The sequence below is a fragment of the Leuciscus leuciscus genome, assembly GCF_965113295.1.
Source record: "Leuciscus leuciscus genome assembly, chromosome: 10".
NCBI lineage: Eukaryota > Metazoa > Chordata > Actinopteri > Cypriniformes > Leuciscidae > Leuciscus > Leuciscus leuciscus.
Window position 1 is genome coordinate 41,358,409 of NC_138734.1, and position 23,454 is coordinate 41,381,862.

General features: G+C 37.9%; 2 protein-coding genes and 1 long non-coding RNA gene across 4 annotated transcripts; 2 read left to right on the forward strand and 1 right to left on the reverse strand.

The window, feature by feature from the left end:
- On the forward strand, window positions 1-18,237 carry itpkcb (inositol-trisphosphate 3-kinase Cb). The gene is made up of 7 exons (XM_082181357.1): window positions 1-930; window positions 12,211-12,310; window positions 12,422-12,635; window positions 12,799-13,003; window positions 13,268-13,369; window positions 15,922-15,993; window positions 16,115-18,237. Exons 1-7 carry the CDS (start codon window positions 16-18, stop codon window positions 16,334-16,336), a joined length of 1,830 nt encoding a protein of 609 aa, XP_082037483.1. The 5' UTR covers window positions 1-15; the 3' UTR covers window positions 16,337-18,237.
- LOC309507241 lies at window positions 7,903-11,135 on the forward strand. The gene is made up of 2 exons (XR_014209096.1): window positions 7,903-8,134; window positions 9,024-11,135. It is a non-coding gene; the product is annotated as an uncharacterized lncRNA (long non-coding RNA).
- Window positions 16,751-23,376, reverse strand: actmap (actin maturation protease). Of its 2 annotated transcripts, none has more exons than XM_082181379.1 (7): window positions 23,008-23,376; window positions 22,746-22,928; window positions 22,593-22,661; window positions 21,807-21,931; window positions 21,521-21,650; window positions 20,269-20,339; window positions 16,751-20,171 (listed from the first exon to the last, which is right to left on the reverse strand). In XM_082181379.1, the coding sequence occupies exons 2-7, from the start codon at window positions 22,922-22,924 to the stop codon at window positions 19,840-19,842; spliced, it is 906 nt and encodes a 301-aa protein (XP_082037505.1). In that variant the 5' UTR covers window positions 22,925-22,928; window positions 23,008-23,376; the 3' UTR covers window positions 16,751-19,839. The 2 variants fall into 2 exon arrangements, with proteins under 2 accessions (XP_082037505.1, XP_082037504.1); XM_082181378.1 differs by having other exon boundaries at window positions 22,746-22,925; window positions 23,008-23,374.
- Between the last annotated feature and the right edge of the window lie 78 nt (window positions 23,377-23,454).

The window sequence follows — 23,454 nt, forward strand, 5'->3', positions numbered from 1 at the left end:
GGTACGGTGTGCAGGATGGGCCAATCAACAACCAGCAATTCTTCACACTCAAGCAACAGCGCAGCGCCCGCGAGCTCCACACGAGCGCGTGTGCGAGGAGTTTATTGTTCGCCGCACACCGGTGACTGGTTAGACGAGAGTCCGATGAAAACCAAAGAGCTGCCGACTGTTCTGAAGTGCTGGCGGGACGATTATAAAGAGGAAAAGACTTCTGTGGATGTAAGCGTTCGTGAGCCGAAAAATCTGTTTTTAAACGCGAGTTCTTCCGGTAATCAGCATGCGCCCGATAACTTGCTTCTTCTGAGTCGCGCGACGGACTTCGAGATTCAAGTTTCGGATTCCCAAGGCGGACAGAGAGGAGGACGGGTGGAGGAGAACCATGAGTGTTGCGTCTCGCTGTGGGACATGGAAAGAATGTCAGGAGGTGCCGTGACTTCAGGCAGAGTTTCGGAGGAAAATGTGACACACAGCCTGAACACCCCAGACTTTCTTGTAGACTTCAGCTGTTCGTCTCCGTTAGCTAAACACAAAATGACCAAAAGTACGTTGAAACCCTCCGTTTCCGATCGGAGGAGTGAAGAAGGGGAGCAACAAGCCTTAAACCCGTTCCCTAGGATTATTCCCAAACTAATAGTCACCCATGATGATCTGGGTCCTGGTGAGGACAGTCCGCGCATCACTGATTTGACGCTGAGCATGGGCGGGTTTTCACTGGACCTGCACCCCGACGAGGACTCGCCCTGCTCGGACAGCGGCTGTGGAGGCTCCCCTGCGCCCTCTCTGTTCCACAGAAAACTCTCCAGCTCCTCTTCTGCTGGATTATCCTCTGCCTCGTCGTTTGAGGAGTCTGAGGATGACTTCACAGGCAGTGACATCGAGCCCACCAGTCTGTCCCCCAGTATGTTCGGCAGTCCTGATGAACTGGCAGGGGTAAGTGTCCAGTTATAACAATTTAAATGTTTTTAGTCTTTATTAAAGGGATAGTTCACCCCAAAAATTTAAATTGTCATTACACTCATGTTGTTTCAAACCCTTTAGACTTTCATTTCTTTTAAACACAACATATTTTTTCAATAAAATCTGAGCGATTTCTGTCCCTCCATTGACAGCTACGCAACTACCACTTTGACGCGTCAAAAAGCTCATAAAGTGATGTTAAACTAATCACTATGAATTGAGCGGTTTAGTCCACAGTTTCTGAAGAGACTTGATCGCTTTATACGATAAACAGATTAAATTTTGGCTTTTATTCGCATATAAACATAGGGCTGGATATCGTTCTCGATACCGATACCTTGATTTCGATACCGGTTCCTGAACGATACTTTTTTTCGATACCAATTTTATGAAATCCAGTTTAACAAGATTACATAACACATTACCTCAGAAAAACTTTGGTTTTATTTTTTCAGTTTGACTCATGCTCCTTAGCCAGTGCACAAAGGAACAAACATTTTTTTATAAAAAGCTCATGCTCACCAAAGCTGAATTTGTTTGATCAAAAATACAGTAAAACTTGTAATATTGTGAAATAGGCCTAGTATTACAATTTAAAATCTGTTTTTTTATTTGAATAAATTTAAAAATGTAATTCATTCCTGTGATGTCAAAGCTGAATTTTCAAATTCGTTACTTCAGTGTCACATGATCCTTCAGAAATATGAAAACAGTTTGCTGCTTAATATTTTGGAAACTGATAAATTTTTTCATGATTCTTTGATGAATACAAATTTCAAAAGAACAGCATTTATTTGAAACAGAAATCAAAAAAATAAATAGAAATAATAGGTCATTATTGCTATATAAACACTGTCAGAGTGATAAGGGCAACAAGGTATCTCTTCATTTACCAGTCGAAGACGGAGCATCTTTCTGCTCTTATGTTTACTCCGTACACTGTCAAGTGCTTCATCATATTTGTCCTGGTATCGGTCTTTGCAGCAATTATTTTACCACAAATACTGCAGCCTATGAGCCTGGAGAAATGTAGCCACACTTTTGATCGACTTTTCCACATCTTTAGGGGGTTGGGACGCTTTACACATTTTACGTGAGCCACATCTCTGGGCGCAACCGCGTAAACTATTGTTTTTAGTGCTTATTGGCTCACTGACGTTGACGAGTTAACCCCTTAGGTATCGAAATCTGGTACCGAACAACAAGTCATTTTCCGATACTTGATAGTATCGAGGCAATTCGGTCGGTACCTAAAAAGTATTGAACTCGGTACCCAGCCCTATTGATCAGAAGATAAAGATAGACAGAAGCTCAACCGAACCTGCTTGATGAGCGAGAACAAACCTCATTGGCTCTTACTAAAGCTCAAACGTGGTGTGTAACACAAGAATGAACCTCATTGGCTCTTGCTGAAGCTCAAACGTGGTGCGTAACACGAGAATGAACCTCATTGGTTCTCGCACATCCAAGCAAGCATTCTTGAGCTTCTGTTTACCACATTTGATATCTGCGTTGATGAATGTTTATATGTGAATAAAAGCTTAAATTAAATCTGTTCATCGATCAGATTTAGAATGAGAATCAGACAAAAATTGGAGTCGTCGCGAAAAAACGACTAAAATATAAAGATGTCCTACTTAAGTATATGTATATATATATAAAAAAAAAAATTTCAAGTTCAACTATCTGATTTTAATATAAATTTAATCTACAATATATTTATTTAATTGCACATATCATGTAATTAAGTGTCCAAAAAGTGTTCAGTTTGCATGTATATTATCTCAAAGTATATAATTTCCGTAATAAGTATGTTAAAGTCACTTTAGTATACTTATTACGGAAATGATATAGCCTACTTTGAGATAATATACTTGCAAACTGAACACTTTTTGGACACTTAATTACATGAGTGTAGCCTTCTTCATGAGGGTATGTCTCAAAGGTTAGGGAAGGGCTCTTGATAAGTGTTTGTGCACAACTTTATTACCATATTTATTGTCAAGTCCTGCAGCAGACATGAGGTATTGTGCTGCTTATCTACTGCTATTCCTTTAAATGCATAGATTAGGAGTTTATGCTTGCCAGTAAGGACAACTTTTTTGTGTTTGAGTTGTTGTTGATCTACAGTATAGCTTCAGTTGGCATGTAAGAATGAAGAGTATAAGCATGCTTAAGCACTGAGTCACAGTGAAACTTTTTATTAGAAATTACAGCTATTTTTAATCTCATTATCTGTACATCTCCAGCTTTTGTTCTGTGAAAGGGGTGTCTCTAAGGTACTTTGACATGAGCCTGTTATTTTATATATATGTAAATCGTCTGGCTTTTAGAAAAGGTTACTGAAATATCGTAGTTTCATTCTCTCTGACAAATAATTTCTGGTCTGGCAAACGTTTTCGGTTTCAGGCTCGTGTTGCTGATATATTTTGCTGGCTCTTGGAACAGTTGACTGGTGAAACCCATGGGAGGGATGATTTTTTTTTCTGTGGAAAGTTGTATAACTACACAGTATATTTGGCGTTTAGGTGTTCGAGACTAAAGTGAGTAAGATAAACCTAATGCAAACGGGGATGTTTTTTATTTTTTTTAAGTATGAGCGAAACTCTGAAGATGAAGAATAGAAACTCTTCTAGTTTCTGGAAACAAACACAAAAAAATAGAATTGTGACATTATTTCCAAAGGTCACTGATTGATTTAATGTGACTAATAGAGGAGTGAGACTCATTGTAATGACACCAGAGACTCCAGCTGGGAAAAATCCCCCGAATCCCGTGTGTCTTGGTGTCTGACGCTTCAATCTTGGCTAGACAATGTGTGCTCAGTCAGGATGGATAATCCATCTGAAACTGGGTGGCGTTGACTATCTGAAGCTTTGAGTGACTTCATATCTCTGAGTAGACGTGTGTTTACCTTGATCTGAACCGAAACCCTCGTTCCACAGACTGACCGAGCGTTCAGTGCACTGAGGCTGGACATAAATAAAAACCATGTCTATTACTGAACCTCAATGCTAAAGCATGACGTGAAGGTCATGGGCTTGATTTTCCTGGAACATTCTGATCAAATCTGTACTACTTTGAATGCGCTTTGAGTCAGTTTGAATAAAATAAGGGTCTCGCAGTGACTTTCACCCTGATGTGCATCTACTGTGTCTGAAAAACACTGACCGGCATCTGCAAAAACAGAACTGATATTATGCATTACTTTCACATGTGGGCGTTTCTTTGCTAATCTTCAGTTTCTCACTCAATCTCCCATTATCCAAATAACCACAGCTAGTTTTGTTCATGTCTGGCTGATCCGTGAATCAGGATGAATCAGTCAGGAAGTTCCGCACTGGCTCCTCGTAATCTTTCCATCTTTCCCGCACTGATTGTTTTTCCCGGATTTCTTCATGCGTACATCTTACACTACGCTTGATATTTTGTAGTGTTTTTGAAAGTCTCTAATTCTCACCAAGGCTGCATTTGTTTGATCAAAAAGGCATTATACAGTGTAATAAAATACAGTAATATTGTGAAATATTATTAGTTTAAAATAACTGGTCATATATATATATATATATATATAAATATTCCTGTGATCAAAGCTGAATTTTCATCATTATTACTCCAGTCTTCAGTGTCACATGATCCTTCAGAAATCATTCTATGATATGATGATTTGATGCTCAAGAAACATTTCTGATTATTATCAATGTTGAAAACATGATGCATGTTTTTCTGGATTCTTTGATGTTACGAAGTTCAAAAGAACAACCTTTGTTTTAAATAGAAATTTCAGTAACACTTTAGTTTAGGCTCCTCTACTCACTATTAACTAGTCGCTTATTAGCATGCATACATTTACTAGAATATTAGCTGTTTATTAGTACTTAAAAAGCACATATTAGAGCCTTATTCTGCATCACCATATTCTACATCCCTTAATCCTAATACCTAAACTTAACAACTACCTTACTAATTAGGAGTGTATTAAAGCACAAATCGTTGTTAATAGTGATAATTGGACCATAAACTAAAATGTGACCCAAAAAATATTATAATTATAAAGCACATATAATGTCCATGACCATATTCTACATCCCTTAATCCTAATACCTCAATTTAACAACTACCTTACTAATGATAAGCAGTAATTAGGATTTTATTGGAGCAAAAGTCATAGTTAATAGTTAGTTAATGGTGAGAATTGGACTTTAATCTAAAGTGTGACTGCAAATACTTTTTCTGTCACTTTTGCTCAATTTAATGCATCCTTGCACTTTTGAACTCTTCATATCTTCTCACACAATAAAAAAAAAAGTCAATCAAATAAAGGTCAACAAAATATTGATAAGTCGCCTTGTAATAAGCCCCAAAAGTTCCTCATCACCCTGTCAGGGTTTATTTTGTATGCTATCATTACAAGTCTTTTTCCTTTGCATTTGCTGTACATTAGCGTCATGCAAGCTGCATATTCAAATTTTTGTGTTGTCTTTGAATGAATGAGCCTAAATTGAGTGTGTTGCTTCAGCTGCTGACATCCACAGGCCTGTGCACACACACACACACACACACACACATGTTCTGATGCCATCGTTTAACCATCGCTCACACTGTCATGGAAAACTCAGTTGTGGGCGGTTCCTTCGTCGCCAAGTAACCATGAATCCATATATGGTGTTGCTTCACACTTCTGTTTCTTCATCTCTTTCTTAATCTGTGTCGAACCTCGCTTCACTGATCATGATGATTCTCTCTGTGTGTGTGTGTGTGTGTGAGAGAGAATTACTTTTTTGTTATGCTGAATGTATCTTGCATCTCAGCTTGTGATGACGTAAACCGTTCATAAGCTTGCTTAACCACTTCTCAGACAAAGACAAACACTCCATACAACTTGAAAACAGTTTACAGGAAGAATGTGAGACATTTGTCTCTCTGGATCTTTTGCTTTCTGTGAAGCTGTTGGACAGGTTTACCTCTATTATGCTTGTAATGCTTTAGGAGCTTCTGAGAGAGAGATCAGAAGATCGAGAGGGAAAGAGAGAAGTGGAAAATGGATCTCTGCAGTGACGGAGGAGGTGGTGATGGGGTGGGTGGGGTTTTTACAGCGTGTTCAAACACAAACAGACCAGAAAAGCACATTTATTACATTAGTGGCGTTTGCTGTCATTATGATCTGATTTTAATCATTATTACTTGCTTACTAAAAATAAGACATTTAATAAATACTATTAAAATGATTTATTTAACGTCTGTTACATGATTTGCATTATTGCATCTTCATGGCAGGAGAACACGGAGAAGATCCATAAAGTCAGATGGGAATTTTCTTTTAAAGCAGCATTTAACCTTTTAAAACCTTTGTTTTAACATGTGATTGACAGATGTCAGGCATGCAGCAGGACGTTTATATCCGTTCCCTTTAGGGCTGGGCAAAAAAAATAGATTTTTCGGTTAATGTTTTTTTTTTTTTATGTGAAAAGAAAAAATTCTCAAAGGCCACCAATCGATTTTTTCCATATTTATTTATCTATCACCCAAAAGCCAGCATTAGTTTTCCTCCACTGTTCATAGGCTTGCAGTCTCCATGTTACAGCTTATGCTGTGAGATTGTATGTGTTTTATCTTAAACATAAAATAACCTGATCCTGTTTGATCAAGGCATGCGACTGTTCTGACCAATTTTCAGCATCAATTTTTCATCTTGCATCAAAATCCTGTCTATTCATTGAATGCATTTGAAATATAGAGTTGGGTTCTGTTATAATGTACCCAAGTGTACCTAAAATAAAAGGTGTTTAAGAGTTCTTAATTTCTTTTTATTAATTATCCACTTGTAAACTTATGGTCACTGTTCTTTTTAATAAATATAGGATTTAAAATCTATATTCATTGAGTCGAATCGAAAATGGAATCGAGAATCGAATCGAATTGAGAGCTTGCGAATCGATACCCAGCCCTATGAGTTGTTATTGTAAACTGAAACTACAACCATAACTATTAACTCTTTCCCCGCCATTGACGGAAATTTCCGGCTTTCCGTGTTTTCCCTGTTACACAGTAAGGGGGCGCTGTTACACATCTTCTGTAAGAGTAGAGAATCTCCAGATCAAAACACAGGTGAAGAAGAAGCAGAAACAAGTGAAGAAGCGATAGCATATGTAATCAGATGCACATCTAAAATAACATGATCATCAACTTTAAACGGCATATAAATCAAAACTGCCTAATGTTACTGAATGAAATGTCGACAGGACTGTGAAGCTGTGAGTGTGTTGATGGACTCGATCGACTCCATCTGTGTTTTGATCATCGTTCTGAATCCCATCCAGACGTAATCTTTGACAAAAACACGATTTTCTCAGCTTTTTGCTCAAAATGTTGCTTTTTTTTAATGAAACTCACCCACAAGTGTTGATAAGTTAAGTTTTTTTTGTTTTGTTGTTGATATATTGCATGTTCAGATATTCATACAACAAAATATTCTAGGAGCCATGAAAATTGTGCGAAAATTATAAAAAATACTGGTGGTGGCTGGCAAACTATATTTTAAACGCTGGCAGAGAAAGAGTTATAAATCGTTCTCGGCGATTGAAATAAACATGAAATAAAACAAATGTACATTTGAGCTCTCTATTAATATGACCGGTTCCCTTTTAGTCAGAACACCCAACCGCATAACAATGCTCTCATTCTATCATGAGATTGTTTACATGTTCTTTTACACATTTCATTATAAGCTTGTCAGTGTTTAGCAAGAAGGGAGTGAATGAGGCAGGAGGAGTGCGTTTACGCTCTATGAGAGCTGGTGAAAGATGATGGATTAGGATCAGAGAGTGAGATAAGAGTGTGCAGGGGGACATATGAGAAGGAGATCGCATCGACTGACGAGTGAGACTGGACTGATACGTTTAGAGAGACGGCGAGAAAGACGGTCGAGCAGAGGTCCATGTGAGTGAGAGACCTAGAATTACCATAGAGAGAGAGAGAGGAGAGAGAGTATCAGTGCTCCATGCACATGTGTGTGTGTGTGTGTGGGGAGGCTCAGTCTGTTTCCCGGATGCGTGTGTGGTTGCAGGGCAGTGCGGGAGTCGTGGGTCTCTGCACGCTTGTGTGTGTTTTAAATGTGTGTTAGTGCATGCTTGTTTTTACCCATAAATTAGTGACTGTCTGCTGTCTTGCTTGCCAGGTAAGAGACATTCTCACACACTCACACGTGCGCAGACACACACACCTCACACTGTTGTGTTGATTTGGGAAAAGGGACAATGACAAGTAAGTGTCCATGTTAAAGGAAAGGAATAATAGTGCCATTCTTTGTTGATATGTGTTCAATGTATTCATGCTTTTACATTTATTTTCAAGGAAAGTAAATAGTAATCATATATTTTCCTTAGTTCTTCAACACATGATGTGTTTCATGGTGTTATTTTTATTTAGATATATATAATAATTTTTTTTTTTTTTTTTTTTTTAAACAAATGTCATGAATTCATATCAATATCATTAAGGATTTGAGGACCTAAACCATTCTTTTTCAAATAGTGAAACTGTTTTATTTTTATGCATTTCTTTCTTTTCTGCGAGAGATACACGACATGTCAAAAGTTTGGGTTCAGAATTAAAAAAATATATATATTAAAAAAATGATTCAGTAACGGATATTTTAGGTTGATCAAAAGTTACATTATTAAAGCAGCAGTAACCTGACAAATGAGCCTGGAATAATAAACCGTGTGTGTGTGTGTTTAAGTCCTTGAGATAAGTCAGACATGAAGATACAGCGGCTCTGTTTGTCCAGGGTGGTAGTGACCTTTGACCCATGAGTGGATCTCATTGTGACAGCAGTTCATATTTTAGAACGATCAGGATAAGGAGCAGCAGTCGTGAATCAGTAGCATGTGTTGCAATTACAATTGTAAGCATTAAACATAATGTTGTCATCGTTTAACAATGGTGGATATGATGTTTGATGGATTTCAGGTGGAAAATGTTTGTGTCTAAATATATGTAGAACTGTTTTGGGAACATGGTGCCTGTTTTGAAAGTGAAATGAAATGTCATCCGTCTCTCCCGAGGTTTGAAGGAGTGTGTGTGTGTAACCAGGCAGAAGGACAGGAGGGAAGACAGAGGTCTTTTATGAGGTGTCGTCTGTCCCCTGTTGGCTATAGTGTCGTCAAAGGGGGTCAGGAACAGAAAGGACAGACTGAATTACATCTAAGTGTGGAGAGCGAGCTGTCGACTCTACAGAGCACATGTTGAAAGAGGGGGATGGTTTGGAAGAAGGGAATGAATGTATGAATTGTACTGGGGAATAAAGAAAAGAGGAAAGAGACTTGAAAGTGAGACCATAAGTGAAGCATCTAAAAATCTTTTGTAACTACAAAAATGTGTTGCTGTTGTTGTATAATCCGGTATTATATAATATAATAACATTATTATTATTATTATTATTATTATAATCCAAAACCTTGTTTATTTTCAGGTTTAAATGAGAAAAAAAAGAGCTATATTTTCAATGTGGTGTCATACTATTAAGTAGGTCAGGTCCTAAAAACAGGTTATTCTGGAAACTGTTTGTTCCGGGCAGGGATTATTGTTTTTTTCCGTATTCCTGTCAAAGTAAGTGAAAAAAAGAAAGACAAAAACATCTAAGGAATTATGATAGGAATCTGTCTGTGATTTGTGAATGTGAAAGTTGAAAAGGCCTCCTAGCACTGACTCCTACGAACAGCTGAGTTATGTCATTTCCCACACTCACACATTCCTCATCGATCAGAGCTTTATAATCAATAACCTGTAATCTGCAGAGCGTGTGCGTCACGGCTGCCGTGTTGACCTTGTGTCGCTGATAAACTCGTCCCTCTGGACCTTTAGTTCCCATGCCTGAGAAGAAAGGTGTCAGTGTTTTTACAGAAACTCTAAATTAAGGGTGTTTCTGATTAGGGTTTTGGGGGCCGGTTACGATCACTGGAAGCAGGATTGGCCGATACGATCATTGATACCGATTACCAAAATAAATTATTCTATTCCTAACAACAATCATGTATTTTAAGTATAAAAAAATGAAGAGATGAGAGAGTCTCATGAATTGACAACTATTTATTTAATTATTGGCAAACAAAAAGTGCAGCATATTCCATTCGCTCTCTTATGCCTTATATACGATAGTCACTGTGTCAGATTACGCGATTTTGACTCCTAAAATCTTGTGTCATGGAAAAGAAACCGACCGGTCATCACGTGCCGTATCACACGCACACATAAATACACACACGCACGCACACACTCACTCAAACTCACTCGCTCACACTGACACTCACTCGCACACATACATACACACGCACACACTCACTCAAACTCACTCGCTCACACTGACACTCACTCGCACACATACATACACACGCACACACTCACTCAAACTCACTCGCTCACACTGACACTCACTCATGCTCACTCACTCGCACACATACATACACACACACACACGCACTCTCACACACACACACACACACACACACACACACTCAAGCTCACACTTACACTCAGTCATGCTCACTCACTCGCACACATACATACACACGCAATCACTCACACACACACACACACGCACACACTCACTCAAGCTCACACTGACACTCACTCATGCTCACTCACTCGCACACACACATACATACACACGCAATCACTCACACACACTCACTCAAACTCACTTGCTCACACTGACACTCACACATGCTCACTCTCGCACACATACATACACACGCAATCACTCACACACACACGCACACACTCACTCAAACTCACTTGCTCACACTGACACTCACTCATGCTCACTCTCTCGCACACATACATACACACGCAATCACTCACACACACACGCACACACTCACTCAAACTCACTTGCTCACACTGACACTCACTCATGCTCACTCTCTCGCACACATACATACACACGCAATCACTCACACACACACACGCACACACTCACTCAAGATCACTTGCTCACACTGACACTCACTCATGCTCACTCACTCGCACACATACATACACACGCAATCACTCACACACGCGCACACACTCACTCAAACTCACTCGCTCACACTGACACCCCCTCACACAAACGCACTCACTCACGCACACACTCACTCACTCTTGATGGTTTAATAAAACCTTTCTTTTTTTCTTTTTTTTTATGAAACATGCTAGTCTTTTTATCGTGATGTCGTGAAGCATCGCAGACGCGGCGTTGGTTATCGTCCACCATGACACACTATACGAGATGAAACGATCGAAACCCTATGTCAAACGTCGGGCTTTCATGCCAAAATCGGGCTAAAATTGTGTAATCTAAACCAGGCATTAGAGGTAATTAGGAACAGCTTAGAGTTGAACAAATATAGCATTCCTTTAAAAAAACAAAATAACAGAACAGTCTTTATCAACAGAAAGCAATCAAATGTAAAACAACACTGCATAGTTTTCACTGTATAAATGAAATCTAGATTAATCTTAAGTAATTAAGAGTAATTTTCTGTCTTTTGTTGTTTGATTAACATTAATGACACAGATGGCGGCAGGAATATTAGGCTGCTGTCACTTTAAGACCGAATGCATGAATCCAATATACTGATACACATGCAATATTTTTTTAATGTTTTTTTTATTTTATTTTTTCCAACTGTTTATGATTACTTAAGACATAATGAACGTGTTTAAGCGAATACTCACCAAGCCAGGCATTTTGAAACATTTCTGTGAGGTTCAAAGTTCACTTTGCTTGTGCGTGTTCCACTCTGTCTCGCCCACACAGAAAGTCACAGAAACACTTTCGAGGCTTATGGCAGTTTTAAGAACTTTAATAACTTTTATTGTCAAGCACGTCCTGTAGTTTAGCAACAGTAGACTGTATTTTACGGCAATCGCTGATCCAGCTGATTTGGACATTAAGTTTGGGCTTTTAGGGAGGAACGAAAGCACACCATTGTGAAGAAAAAAGAAATGCACTAGAATCACAGCCCTCGTTTCTTGCTGTAGGGCTGCTGTCTTTACAATGTCTCTATTTGTCCTATATTATTCACACACCTGGTAGAACTGCCAGACCAGTCAAAATTTTGAGTTTTGCGTCATCTTGATTGGCCTTTATAGAGACCCCTGCACCCGACCAATCAGAGCACTCACAAAATGTTTGTTTAGTGAAAAATTGAAGTGGGATGAGGAGAAAATTATTTATAAAATCTGAGCATTTGCCATCTGTGATTTCAGGCTAAATCGTGGAGGAAGTTGAAGACCATGGTGCATTGCTCTCCATTTGTGGTTTCCTTTAAGAAACGATATCCTTGGATTCAGCTCGCAGGCCATGCAGGTGAAAACTCATTCTTCTTTCATTGCTGGATGAATGGAGGAGATAAATGCATCTGACCTATCATTTTGGACTGATGAAATGAACACCGTTTTTTTGCCTCTTTGTGTATAGGAAGTTTCCAGGCAGGCGAGTATGGGAAACTGTTGAAGAAGTATTGTGAATGTGAACATCAGTGTCTCGAGAAGCTGATGAATGACAACCTCCGGCCATTTGTACCTGGTTATTATGGTGTCGTGCAGCAGAATGACCAGGATTACAACCTGATGGATGATCTGCTGACCGACTTCGACTCCCCTTCAATCATGGATTGCAAGATGGGAACCAGGTGAGAAGGAGAAACTTAGGGAAAAGAATAAAGATCAGTTCAGGTTTAATGAGATTATACAAATAAGTTTAAACTCCAAACCAGCCCTAACCAAACAAACTAGATGGCTCGGTGAGCTATAAATGAATGAGGGTTGTGATTGGCTTAATTTCTTTTACCACAGGACATACCTGGAGGAAGAGCTGGTAAAGGCCCGTGAGCGTCCTCGTCTCAGGAAGGACATGTATGAGAAAATGGTGGCTGTGGACCCGGGAGCGCCCAGTCCCGAGGAGAGAGCCCAGCAGGCCGTTCTCAAACCTCGATACATGCAGTGGAGGGAGACGCTGAGCTCAACCGCAACGCTCGGCTTCCGCATAGAGGGCATCAAGGTGGGAGCTTAGCTGATAAAATAGAGATGTTACTTGATCTGGTCACTCAGGATGAGCTTTGTTCATTCAGAATCCTGAAAAAAAATTATAATGTTTCCTCAAAAATATTAAGCAGCACCGTTTTCAACATTGATGATAGTAAGAAATGCTTCTTGAGCAGCGAGTCAGCATATTAGAATGATTTCTGAAGGATCATGTGACACTAAAGACTGGAGTGATGATGCTGAAAATTAGGCTTTTCATTAACCTTGTGTTTCATTTTAGAAAGCTGATGGCACATGCAACACCAGCTTTAAAAAGACCAAACATAAGGAGCAGGTGACGAAGACCTTGGTGGACTTTGTGGATGGAAACACACAGTTATTGGTATGTTGTTTCAGTGGAAAGGTTGCACTGTTTTAACTCTGCACTGGAAGGTTTTTTTTTCATTAGCTTTAGCCAGTGGCTTTCCTGATTTATTTTAGTATTATATTTGTGTAAATGCAAAAGAAAACAAACTACAACAGCAAAAAAAAAGAAGAATAAAAAATAACCTATTTAATCTGTAATGTTGATCTCTTTCTCGTTGGTTTCTGATGAATTTCTGTGAAGGGCTGTTCTGACAATGACAAAGGCTTTTCTAAATGACAAAAGACCCTGCTACATTATTATTTTAGTCAATTACAATATATTACTATATTAAATATTTGGTAATACTTTATTTTACAGTGTCCTTGTTACATATGTACATGTACTTACCGTAGTAATAACAGTGAATTATGCATAATTACATGCAACTAACCCTCAACCAAATCCTAATCCTACCCTAACCCTATAGTAAGTACATGTAGTTAATTATTAACTATATGTACTATTTTATATATATATATATATATATATATATATATATATATATATATATATATATATATATATATATATATATATTATTCACTTTTGTTTAACAAGAGTGGGAATAAATGGGAGTAAAATGATCATTCAGATTTCTCCAGTTTTGTTAATCTATATGTTTGCAGTTATGAATCTCTCTGACATTAATAAATTGGTAACACCATTTCACAGTGTATTTGGTTGCACTTTATTTTACAGTATGTGCATTTACTTGTACTTACAGCATACTTACCCTAAGAAAGTACTGAGTAATATGAGGTATAAAATAAAGTGCAACCGTGTCTGTTACACATGCACTTGCTATGGTAATAACAGTAAATTATGTATAATTACATGCAGCTAACTAGGGGTGTAAATCGGACAGTTAATTACGATACGATATCAATTCTCTCAGCCTGCGATACGATATTTGCCGATACCTCAAAAAATTCTACGATACGATTACGGTTCGATTCGATTCAGGGCTATTATGTGCCAAGTGTACACAACCAGTTAGGTTTATTAACTCACACTAATACATGTAAAAATATATAACATGAAAGTTTAAAAAAACATGATATGAAAATGAACAAGAACTGAGTAATCTGTTTTTGCAAATGAACTCTATAACAGAAGAGTTCATTTGCAAAAACAGACATCTTGTTCTTGTTCATTTTCATATATCATGTTTTCTTTTTTATATTGTGCATTTGAATATCAATCAAACTGCAGCTGGGTTGTTTTGATTAAGTAATAACACAAAAAATTCAGGTAACTTATCAAATTAAAGTTCATTGAAAGTATTTTTTATATAGGCTATTTTTATTTAGTTTTATTTTTTGTGGCAAAAGCAGATAACTCCACATTTCATGTTTCAGAGTTAAACAAAGCCAAGTAATTGCTATGATGCATAATAAAACACTTGGTTAATCTTTGTAACGTTAATCTTCTCAGCTGACATAGCAAACTTTGTTGTTGTGATTTACGTACACGCAATACAGAGAGCTTTTCCCTCACCACTAACGTCCTGTTTTAGCAAGATTCCGTGAAAAGGTTTCAGCTTTTTCTTTTTTCTTTTGCGCCCCAAAGAAGATATCACGGGTTCATCAAGTTCGCTGAAATCCATCCTCGATCACTTTTAGTCAGCTTTGACGAAACTCCTCTCAGCTAGCGCGTCTTTTCAAAGTGACAAGCAAGCAGCCTTGTCACCTGACCAGACTTTTCGAGGCTTGTCGTTTCTGCTGTAAAACATGAACTCGCGATGCCTTGACAGTGGAAAATACCGGCTTTTGTGACAAAGGGTTCAGTCAATCTTGTCAGGCGTCTATTTCAGCGGAGAAAAGTTACGTGAGGATGTGGAGTGTGTCAAAATAAAGGTACCGTATATCAATATTTTATGTGTGGTATCGATGTATCGTATCGTTAGACGTTTGTCCGATGCATCGATCCATATCGATGTATTGTTACACCCCTACAACTAACTCTAAACCAAACATTAATCCTAACCCAATAGTAAGTACATGTAGTACATTTATATTAAACTCTAACAAGGACACCTTAAAATAAAGGATAATCAATAAATTCTGCCATAGGTGTTTCAGACTGTAACGTATATGTATAATTATTATTTTTATTTTTTATACTATTCAAGTTAAAGGTGCAGTAAGCGATTTCTGGAAAGCTTTTCTAATATTAATGCGGGTCCTAAAGGTCTTGCCTGGCCATAACCAGTGATATTCCTCTGAGCTTTTCTCTTTTGTAATGTCTCTCAGTCATCTCTCTGTCTACAGTCTTTCTTCAAATCTCCCTCTTGCTCGCTCACTCACTCTCCTCCCCCATCATGAGTGGACACGCGCCCTATTGGTGATTGGCTGCAAGTGCGTTGTGCTGCTCGGTCCGATCCACTTTCAACAGCAATCGCTTACTGCACCGTTAATCTAACATATTTCCTGCAATATTGCTATGTTGTGTATTTTTACATTAACCAATGAGAATCCAGGAGATGGGGTAATGTATAATTAGAGTTGTGTGTGGTTCTGTTTCTTCAGAGGAGTTATCTGCAGAGACTGGAGGAGCTGCGCAGTGCTCTAGAGACGTCACGGTTTTTCAGGACACACGAGGTGAGGGATCTGTTCTGTACATGTTGTGAAATCCTTTCCTGCCTGGGCCAAATCATTGTCTTCTCTGGAACAAAACATATCATGACTCATAAGCTCGAACTTTTACCCTGTTTCTGTCCAGGTGGTTGGGAGTTCTTTGCTGTTCGTGCACGACGCTTCAGGCCTGGCCCGAGTCTGGATGATTGACTTTGGTAAGACCATCCCACTGCCACCACCCCAAACCCTGGACCACCGAACGCCCTGGGCCGAAGGAAACCGGGAGGACGGGTACCTGTGGGGTCTGGACAACCTCATTCAGATCTTTGGTGACATGTTGCAGGACTCGATCCCTGCCTCACCCTGATGGATGCACCCAACATGCTTCAGCCCGAAGGATCACGTGTAGGAACACGCTGATGGATAATTGGAGGCTCACAGCAGGATATCAGTCCTGAGAAGAGTGCTCTTGTGCTGAGGGAGTGACTGAAAGCCAACAAACCACGAGTGGAAAAACTCAAGCTGATTCTGTTGACTCGGTGCTCCACAAGCTCACGTTCCTCATTCCTTTTTTGGTCATGTGGTCCTGCAGATACACAGAAGCTCCACAACAGTCAAGATACACTGACACTGAAACCAAACAGACAGTGAGGAGCAACAGATGAGAAGAGACTATCAGGGTGCACAAACCATGATTATTCTTTAAAGTTCACTTGTCTTTTTCTCTCGTTTTTTACCTACAGGTATGATGATAACACTATTACACTAGAATGTGCTTTGGTTTATTTTTTTCTTGTAAATTTCTCTTTGGGGTTTCAGTTATGTAAATAGTGCTTATTTAATTTTACTTTTTTTTTTTTGGAATAATTTTGTTTTTTTCTTTGATTTTTATTTCCATAATCTAACTAGTACCTCGTTTATTTCTGAAAGTTGATACAGATTTCATCTTTTTTTCCACCCTGTGGTCGTCTAATCTTAATGGTGTATGATATTTCCATGATTTAACCTTTTAAACAGTTCAGAAGAACTTTAATTAGTTCAAAACCATTAACAGATTGGCTCGGTCAGAGGTTTGTCACCAACATTTTTGCACTCAACTAACCGCCCTCATCGTGGATAGTTCGAATCTACCAAGATTGTGTTTCTTCTTCTTCTTTACTGATCAGAATTAGTATGCAGTGTTTCTTAAAAATAGCCACAGTTACAAAGCTAACAAGTATAATATATATTTATATACACGTGTTGATGGAATAGTTTGATCTGTTTGCTCACTCTTGGTTCATTAGTTTTTAAGGCTGACCTGTTAGTCATATAGTTTAGTTTCTAGGTTAGCCAAAAAGAGGTTTGAAAAGTCAACCTACTTTATCTGCCCCAACAACCATTAACCTGATTTAATTTTTCTTTAAATACAAATAGAATATTTTTGGAGTTTTTTTTTTTTTTTTTTTACTGGTACCCACACCAAAATGACCTCCGACCTTCAGCTCTTTCCACATCATTGAAAGTTCAGCTTCATCGTGTTCATGACACTTTGCTTGCATGCATATCAAATCTGACAGATTGTCATTCTGAGATGGGTGATCTTGCAAACTGTGGTGGAAAATTTATTTTGCTGCGCTTAATCAGATTATATACCAGTTATGGCCACTGATGTCATCATTAGTTCTCAAATTAGGGGCTGTGTCATCTTAAAAAAAAAAGAAGAAAAAAGGCACCAAACTTTTTCCATCATCACTTCATGTTTGCTAAACATAATCAGATAATATCCTCTTCAAGATCACAAACATGGTGTTAAAGTGATTACCTCACCTGGATGGTGTTAGTTTACAGAACGGGATGTTCTACCACTGTGTGTGTGTGTGTGTGTGTGTGTGTGTTTATCTTATAGCTTCAGAGATTGTATTTTCCACCCTGAACGGGCCTGCACACGGTCTGTCAGCATTCCTTCTGTCAGTATTTCCCCATCTCACACCACGTTCCTCTGGAGATCCACTGCCTTGTTTACAGATTATGTAAAGTATTATGTATTGTTCAATGTGTTGAAATTGGTTTCCTACAACCGTACAGGGTGTTTTAGATGACATGTTTTAAATTGGAAAGAGAACTGGATGGTGCGCTGCCTTTTTGAGTCGTCTCAGCCCATTTAATAGTTTGAGACGGCAGTTTAATTGCAATAGGGACGTGCGGAGCATTTGTACTCGCATCTCCTTCAATCATTGTTGTCTTGAAAGCCAATACAATAAACTGGAACCATTATTGTTTAATACACTTTATTTCTCCTGTTCACTTTCTGATTCACAATTACTTAAGATCATCAATACTCTACAGTATGGACTGGGCTGAGTATGTGTTTTTGTTTTTTTAAGAAATAACTTTTATTCAGCAAGGATACATTAAATTGATCTAAAATGACAGTCAAGACATTGTTACACAGGGCACTAATTAAAATAAATGTTATTTTGAGCTTTCAATTAATCAAAGAATCATTTTTCTGGAAAAAATTATCATAGTTTCCACAAAAATAAGACACTGAAAATAATCATAACTGTTTCTTGAGCTGCAAATCATCATATTAGAATGATTTCTGAAGGATCATGTGACACTGCAGACTGGAGTGATGATGCTGAAAATTACATTTCGAAATACATTAAGACAATGCATTTAAATTGTAATAATATTTCACATTGTTTTACTGTATTTTTTTCTCTAATAAATGCAGCCTTGGTGAGCATGAGAGACACCTTCCAAAACATTTAAAAAAAAACTTGAATAAAAGAATGTTGAATAAAACATTCTTGAGTCAAGAGGAAGTTATTTAGATTACAAGGATACTGCTCATTTTTTAATATAAATGTTCTATTCCTGCCAAGTGATGTTTTCCTGTCATAATTTCCTGTTCAGAACAGCTCTTCCTCGAGTTGCACAACATATGACTAAAGCGTTCTGATAAACACTTTGTCCTATTACTGATGGTCGTCAGTAATGACATCTGAATATGACTCGCATCCTCAGCTCAGCCTCAGTTTGTGTTGAACGGAACCGAATGTTCAGATTGGTCAAGAGGATTACCTCACAAATACAGCTGTCAAAACCGACAGAATCGTTGCATAAACAAAGTGTTGCGCTAGCAGACACCACAATTAGAAAAGGGAAGCATCTTAACCACAAAATTATATGACAGATTAGTCTTTAAAACCATCTGCAGCTTGTAACATTTATTCAGAATTCGAATTAGAAGTCTTGGAAGCTGACGCTCACTATTATGGGAAGGGGCGTTACATTTCCTATACACGCTGGAGATGATTGGCTAATCACAACGCACTGGGTAAACTGGCCAATTAGAGCACTCTGAGCTTCTGAGAAGGAGGGGCTTTGTAGAAGAAATCAGCGCGTTTTAGATAGACTGTGAGAAGAGGAGCTGCAATAATGTACAGTATGTGAATTCTTACATGTTAACCTATGCTATTACAACCTATAATCTATCAAATGAACTATTAAAAATAGCATCATATGACCTCTTTAAACCAAACGACAAATAAGGGTATTGAAAAAAAGATATTTATTGTGAAATCTTATGATTCCTGAGGAGTGTCTACCAAAATAAACACTTTTTACCAGGATCACTCATCATTCATAAAGTGTGCAGATTATGTGTGTGTGTCAAATTATTTCACACATTACATGAGCATGTAATATAATTACATTATTCTGCATCAGTTTTATAGTTTTGCATAAAGTAACTTCACTTCATATTTAGCTTAGCAGCTTTACAAAGATTTAATCTATAAGGACACCTAGTGGATGAAGACTGAAAACACAGGTGTACAACCAACTCCAACTCCAGTGAAGACGAGTCTTTGGTGTTTTTGATCAGCTCATCTGTGTGTTTGTGTGAAGCAGAAGCACTTGTCCCGCCAGACCGTCCTGAACGCCTCCAAGAGGAACCACGTAACGCGTCCCATCGCTGGCTCTCTGAGGGTCCATTTCCTTGAGCTGGCTGTTGCTCTGTGTAAGCAACTCAAACTTCCACAGCTGGTAACGGAGACTCTTCCCCTGCTTCGCCAGAACAAACACCTCCTCAATGCCATCCATCGGCCAAGAGACAGAGGCCTCGTTCTGAGAGAGATGAAGCCAGGGAAGTGTGACGTCAGGAGGGAAGTGTTTGCTGTCCACACACCCCTGTCTAAAGCCTAGTAATATACCTGGGGGGAAAAGTATTGATTGAAGTGTTATTCCCTTATATAACTTTGTGATTTCAACTAACTGAGTTTGTTAATTGTCTTGATTATTTTGTCTCACCTGAGACGACTGCCCAGTGGGCTTTGTGGCCGTTGCGTAGACAGGGTTCATGATTAAAATCCTCATCATATCTGTGCCAGAGCAGTCAGGGAAAGAGTACAGTCTATTTATGTGTGTGTGACTCATCAAGCAGTGTCTTTGTGTCATTGTATTTGATTATGTTAGCACTTGCATACATAGTTGGCAATTTAGAGGATCCTAAAACTAGTAAACAACAGTGTCAAGAGATGTGGCTGTTAGTGGCAAAAGGAAATACAAATCTAAAAACTATATTTCAAGAAAATGTAAAAAAAAAAAAAAAAAATGTCCAAGTGATGAAATTAAACTAAATAGAACAGAATAATTTCAGAAAACAGTGATTATAAAACCTAGTGGTAAATTAAAATAAACAGTGAAAACAGTGAGCATTCAACAGTAAAACTTGGCCAAGTGCTAAAATAAAATAAAATAGTTTCAGAAAACAGAAAAATAAACTAGTGGTAAAAAAATCAGAAAACAGTGAGCAAAACAAAAAACGTCCTTTGTCCTTTTTACATAATGTTACATGTACTTACCATAGTAATACAAGTAAATTATGCATAATTACATGCAACTAACCCTCAACCAAATCCTAACCCTATAGTAAGTACATGTAGTTGCTTGATATTACTCAGTACTTAAATATATAATTACACTGTAACAAAGACACCTTAAAATAAAGTGTAACCCAAAAAACTTGGCCTAGTGGTCAAATAAAATAATTTCAGAAAACAGTGATCAACAACGACAAAATTTAGTGATAAATAAAATAAAAATATCAGAAAACAGCGAGCAAAAAAAAAAAACTTAAATAAACTAAAATAATTTCAGAAAACAGTGATAAAATAAAATAAAATAATAAAAATAATTTCAGAAAACAGTGATCAACAACGACAAAATTTAGTGATAAATAAAATTATAATATCAGAAAACAGCGAGCAAAACAAAAAACTTAAATAAACTAAAATAAACAAAAATAATTTCAGAAAACAGTGATAAAATAAAATAAAATAATACAAATAATTTCAGAAAACAGTGATCAACAACGACAAAATTTAGTGATAAATAAAATAAAAATATCAGAAAACAGCGAGCAAAACAAAAAACTTAAATAAACTAAAATAATTTCAGAAAACAGTGATAAAAAAGGTGATAAAATAAAATAAAATAATAAAAATTATTTCAGAAAAAAGAGAACTAAAACTAAATCAAGCATTTAAAGCAGTAAAGATACGGTATAAGAACAGGCTGTCCGCCAGCGAGGTGTTTGAGAACGACAGCGGTGTTTTCTCCCATCATGCCTCCTGATAACCTCTGAACTCTGCACCCACACACTTCCTCCGCCAGCCTGGCCATGTCACCGGCTAATTCGAAACAGAAAAAAAATAAAATAGCATTATAACAAATTATAGCATTTAGAGGTATTACAGTTAATGCTTAGCAGAACAACCCGCAACATTACTTTACTTTTCACTACGTTTACTACATGTACAGTTAGATTTAAAAGCAGATGTTAGTACCAGAAAACATCTCTCCTTGTTCAGTGTAGGCGTTGTGTTTTGCGGTTTGGACCAGTGTCTCCATGACCAGCGTCTCTGGAGGATGAAGTAGATGAGCCGCCATCCATAAGGCCACGAGACCACATCTGAAACCACATCTCATCTAGCAGAGCACAGACTCGCAGACACACAGCAAATGGCTGGAGTTTTAGTGGTCGATACTTGGCTGTTTTAAAATATCGACATCGGATGATACGTTTGGTCGACAAGTGTCAGAATATGCATGTGATATTCACTGTGTACTGTGTGTAAAATTAACTAAAATTATTCTCAGTGTGTACAACTTTGCCATATTATTGAGTGCACTTTTTTTTTATTCATGTTTTTAACAATTTCTTTATTTGTGCAATCCACATGGATTACTTTAATGATGTCTTTACTACCTTTCTGGGGCTTTAAAGTAGTTGCGTAGCTGTCAATGGAGGGACAGAAAGCTCTCAGATTTCATTACAAATATCTTTATTTGTGTTCTGAAGATGAACGAAAGTCTCACGGGTTTGGAACAACATGAGGGAGAGAGTAATTAATGACAGAATTTTCATTTTTGGGTGAACTAACCCTTTAAGAATTTTTTTTCACATTGATTAATTTTCAAATGATTAATTTCTAATTTAGTAAATAAATATTATGAACAATAATATTTAATCATATTTAGCTTTCAGCCACCCTGCTTTTTAAGATATCGGCATCATCGACCATCAAAAAATCCACATCAGTCGACTAACAGGTATTTTTATGGAAACTTACTGTGGACCATCTTGAATGAGTGAAGGCACATACTTATTGAACAGCAACCATTGCAGATCCTTCCTAAAACTTCATGGAGAAATGCTGCGATGAAATCATCATGACTGTACAGAAAAGGTTTTCTGAGAGTGTGTAACTGTGATTTGTGCTCACCTGCTTTCTCTCTGTCCTATAATAATCCTGGCCTCTTCATGGTCCCCCTCTACAGGGGCCCTTCCCTCTGATAAAGCCTGGTAAAGCTTCTTCTTGCTGGACACTGAGGGAGCCAGTGATGGGGGAGGAGGAGGAAGAGGAGGAGGAGGAGGAGGAGAGGAAACATTCTCCTCTGACATGCTGCTGAAACAGAAGAGTTAGTAAATGAAAAACAAATGACAGTATATGAGAGTATCGTGAGAGTATGGTGTTACAGACATACGTTACAATGTTGTTTCCAATAAACCGACATCAAAACAATGTTGCAACGAGTGCACGTGGTAAGTATATAAGCATTCGCAAAATTACACGAATCCACGTCAGCGTCCAAGAAGTTACTTCACTATCTGCTGTGAACTGGGTAACGTTAGTGTTCTCTACTTAGGGAACACCAAATAAGGTCATATACGGCCATGGTCGTGAATACAAAAATACAATCAAAATACAAAATATCCCGATTGCTTGAAAAAGACGATATATTTTTACTTAAACAAATCAAAATGATTACAAAATCAATAGCAGAAGCTTCATGTTATAGATTATATTCAACGGCGTGACACCCGAGCAGAAAGCAGCGTAACACAATCAACGAACCAATCAGTTTATAGAATGGCTCGCCCGCTCCAAAAGTATCCAATCAGAATGTGTGTTGGAAGTCGGATGTGCTCAA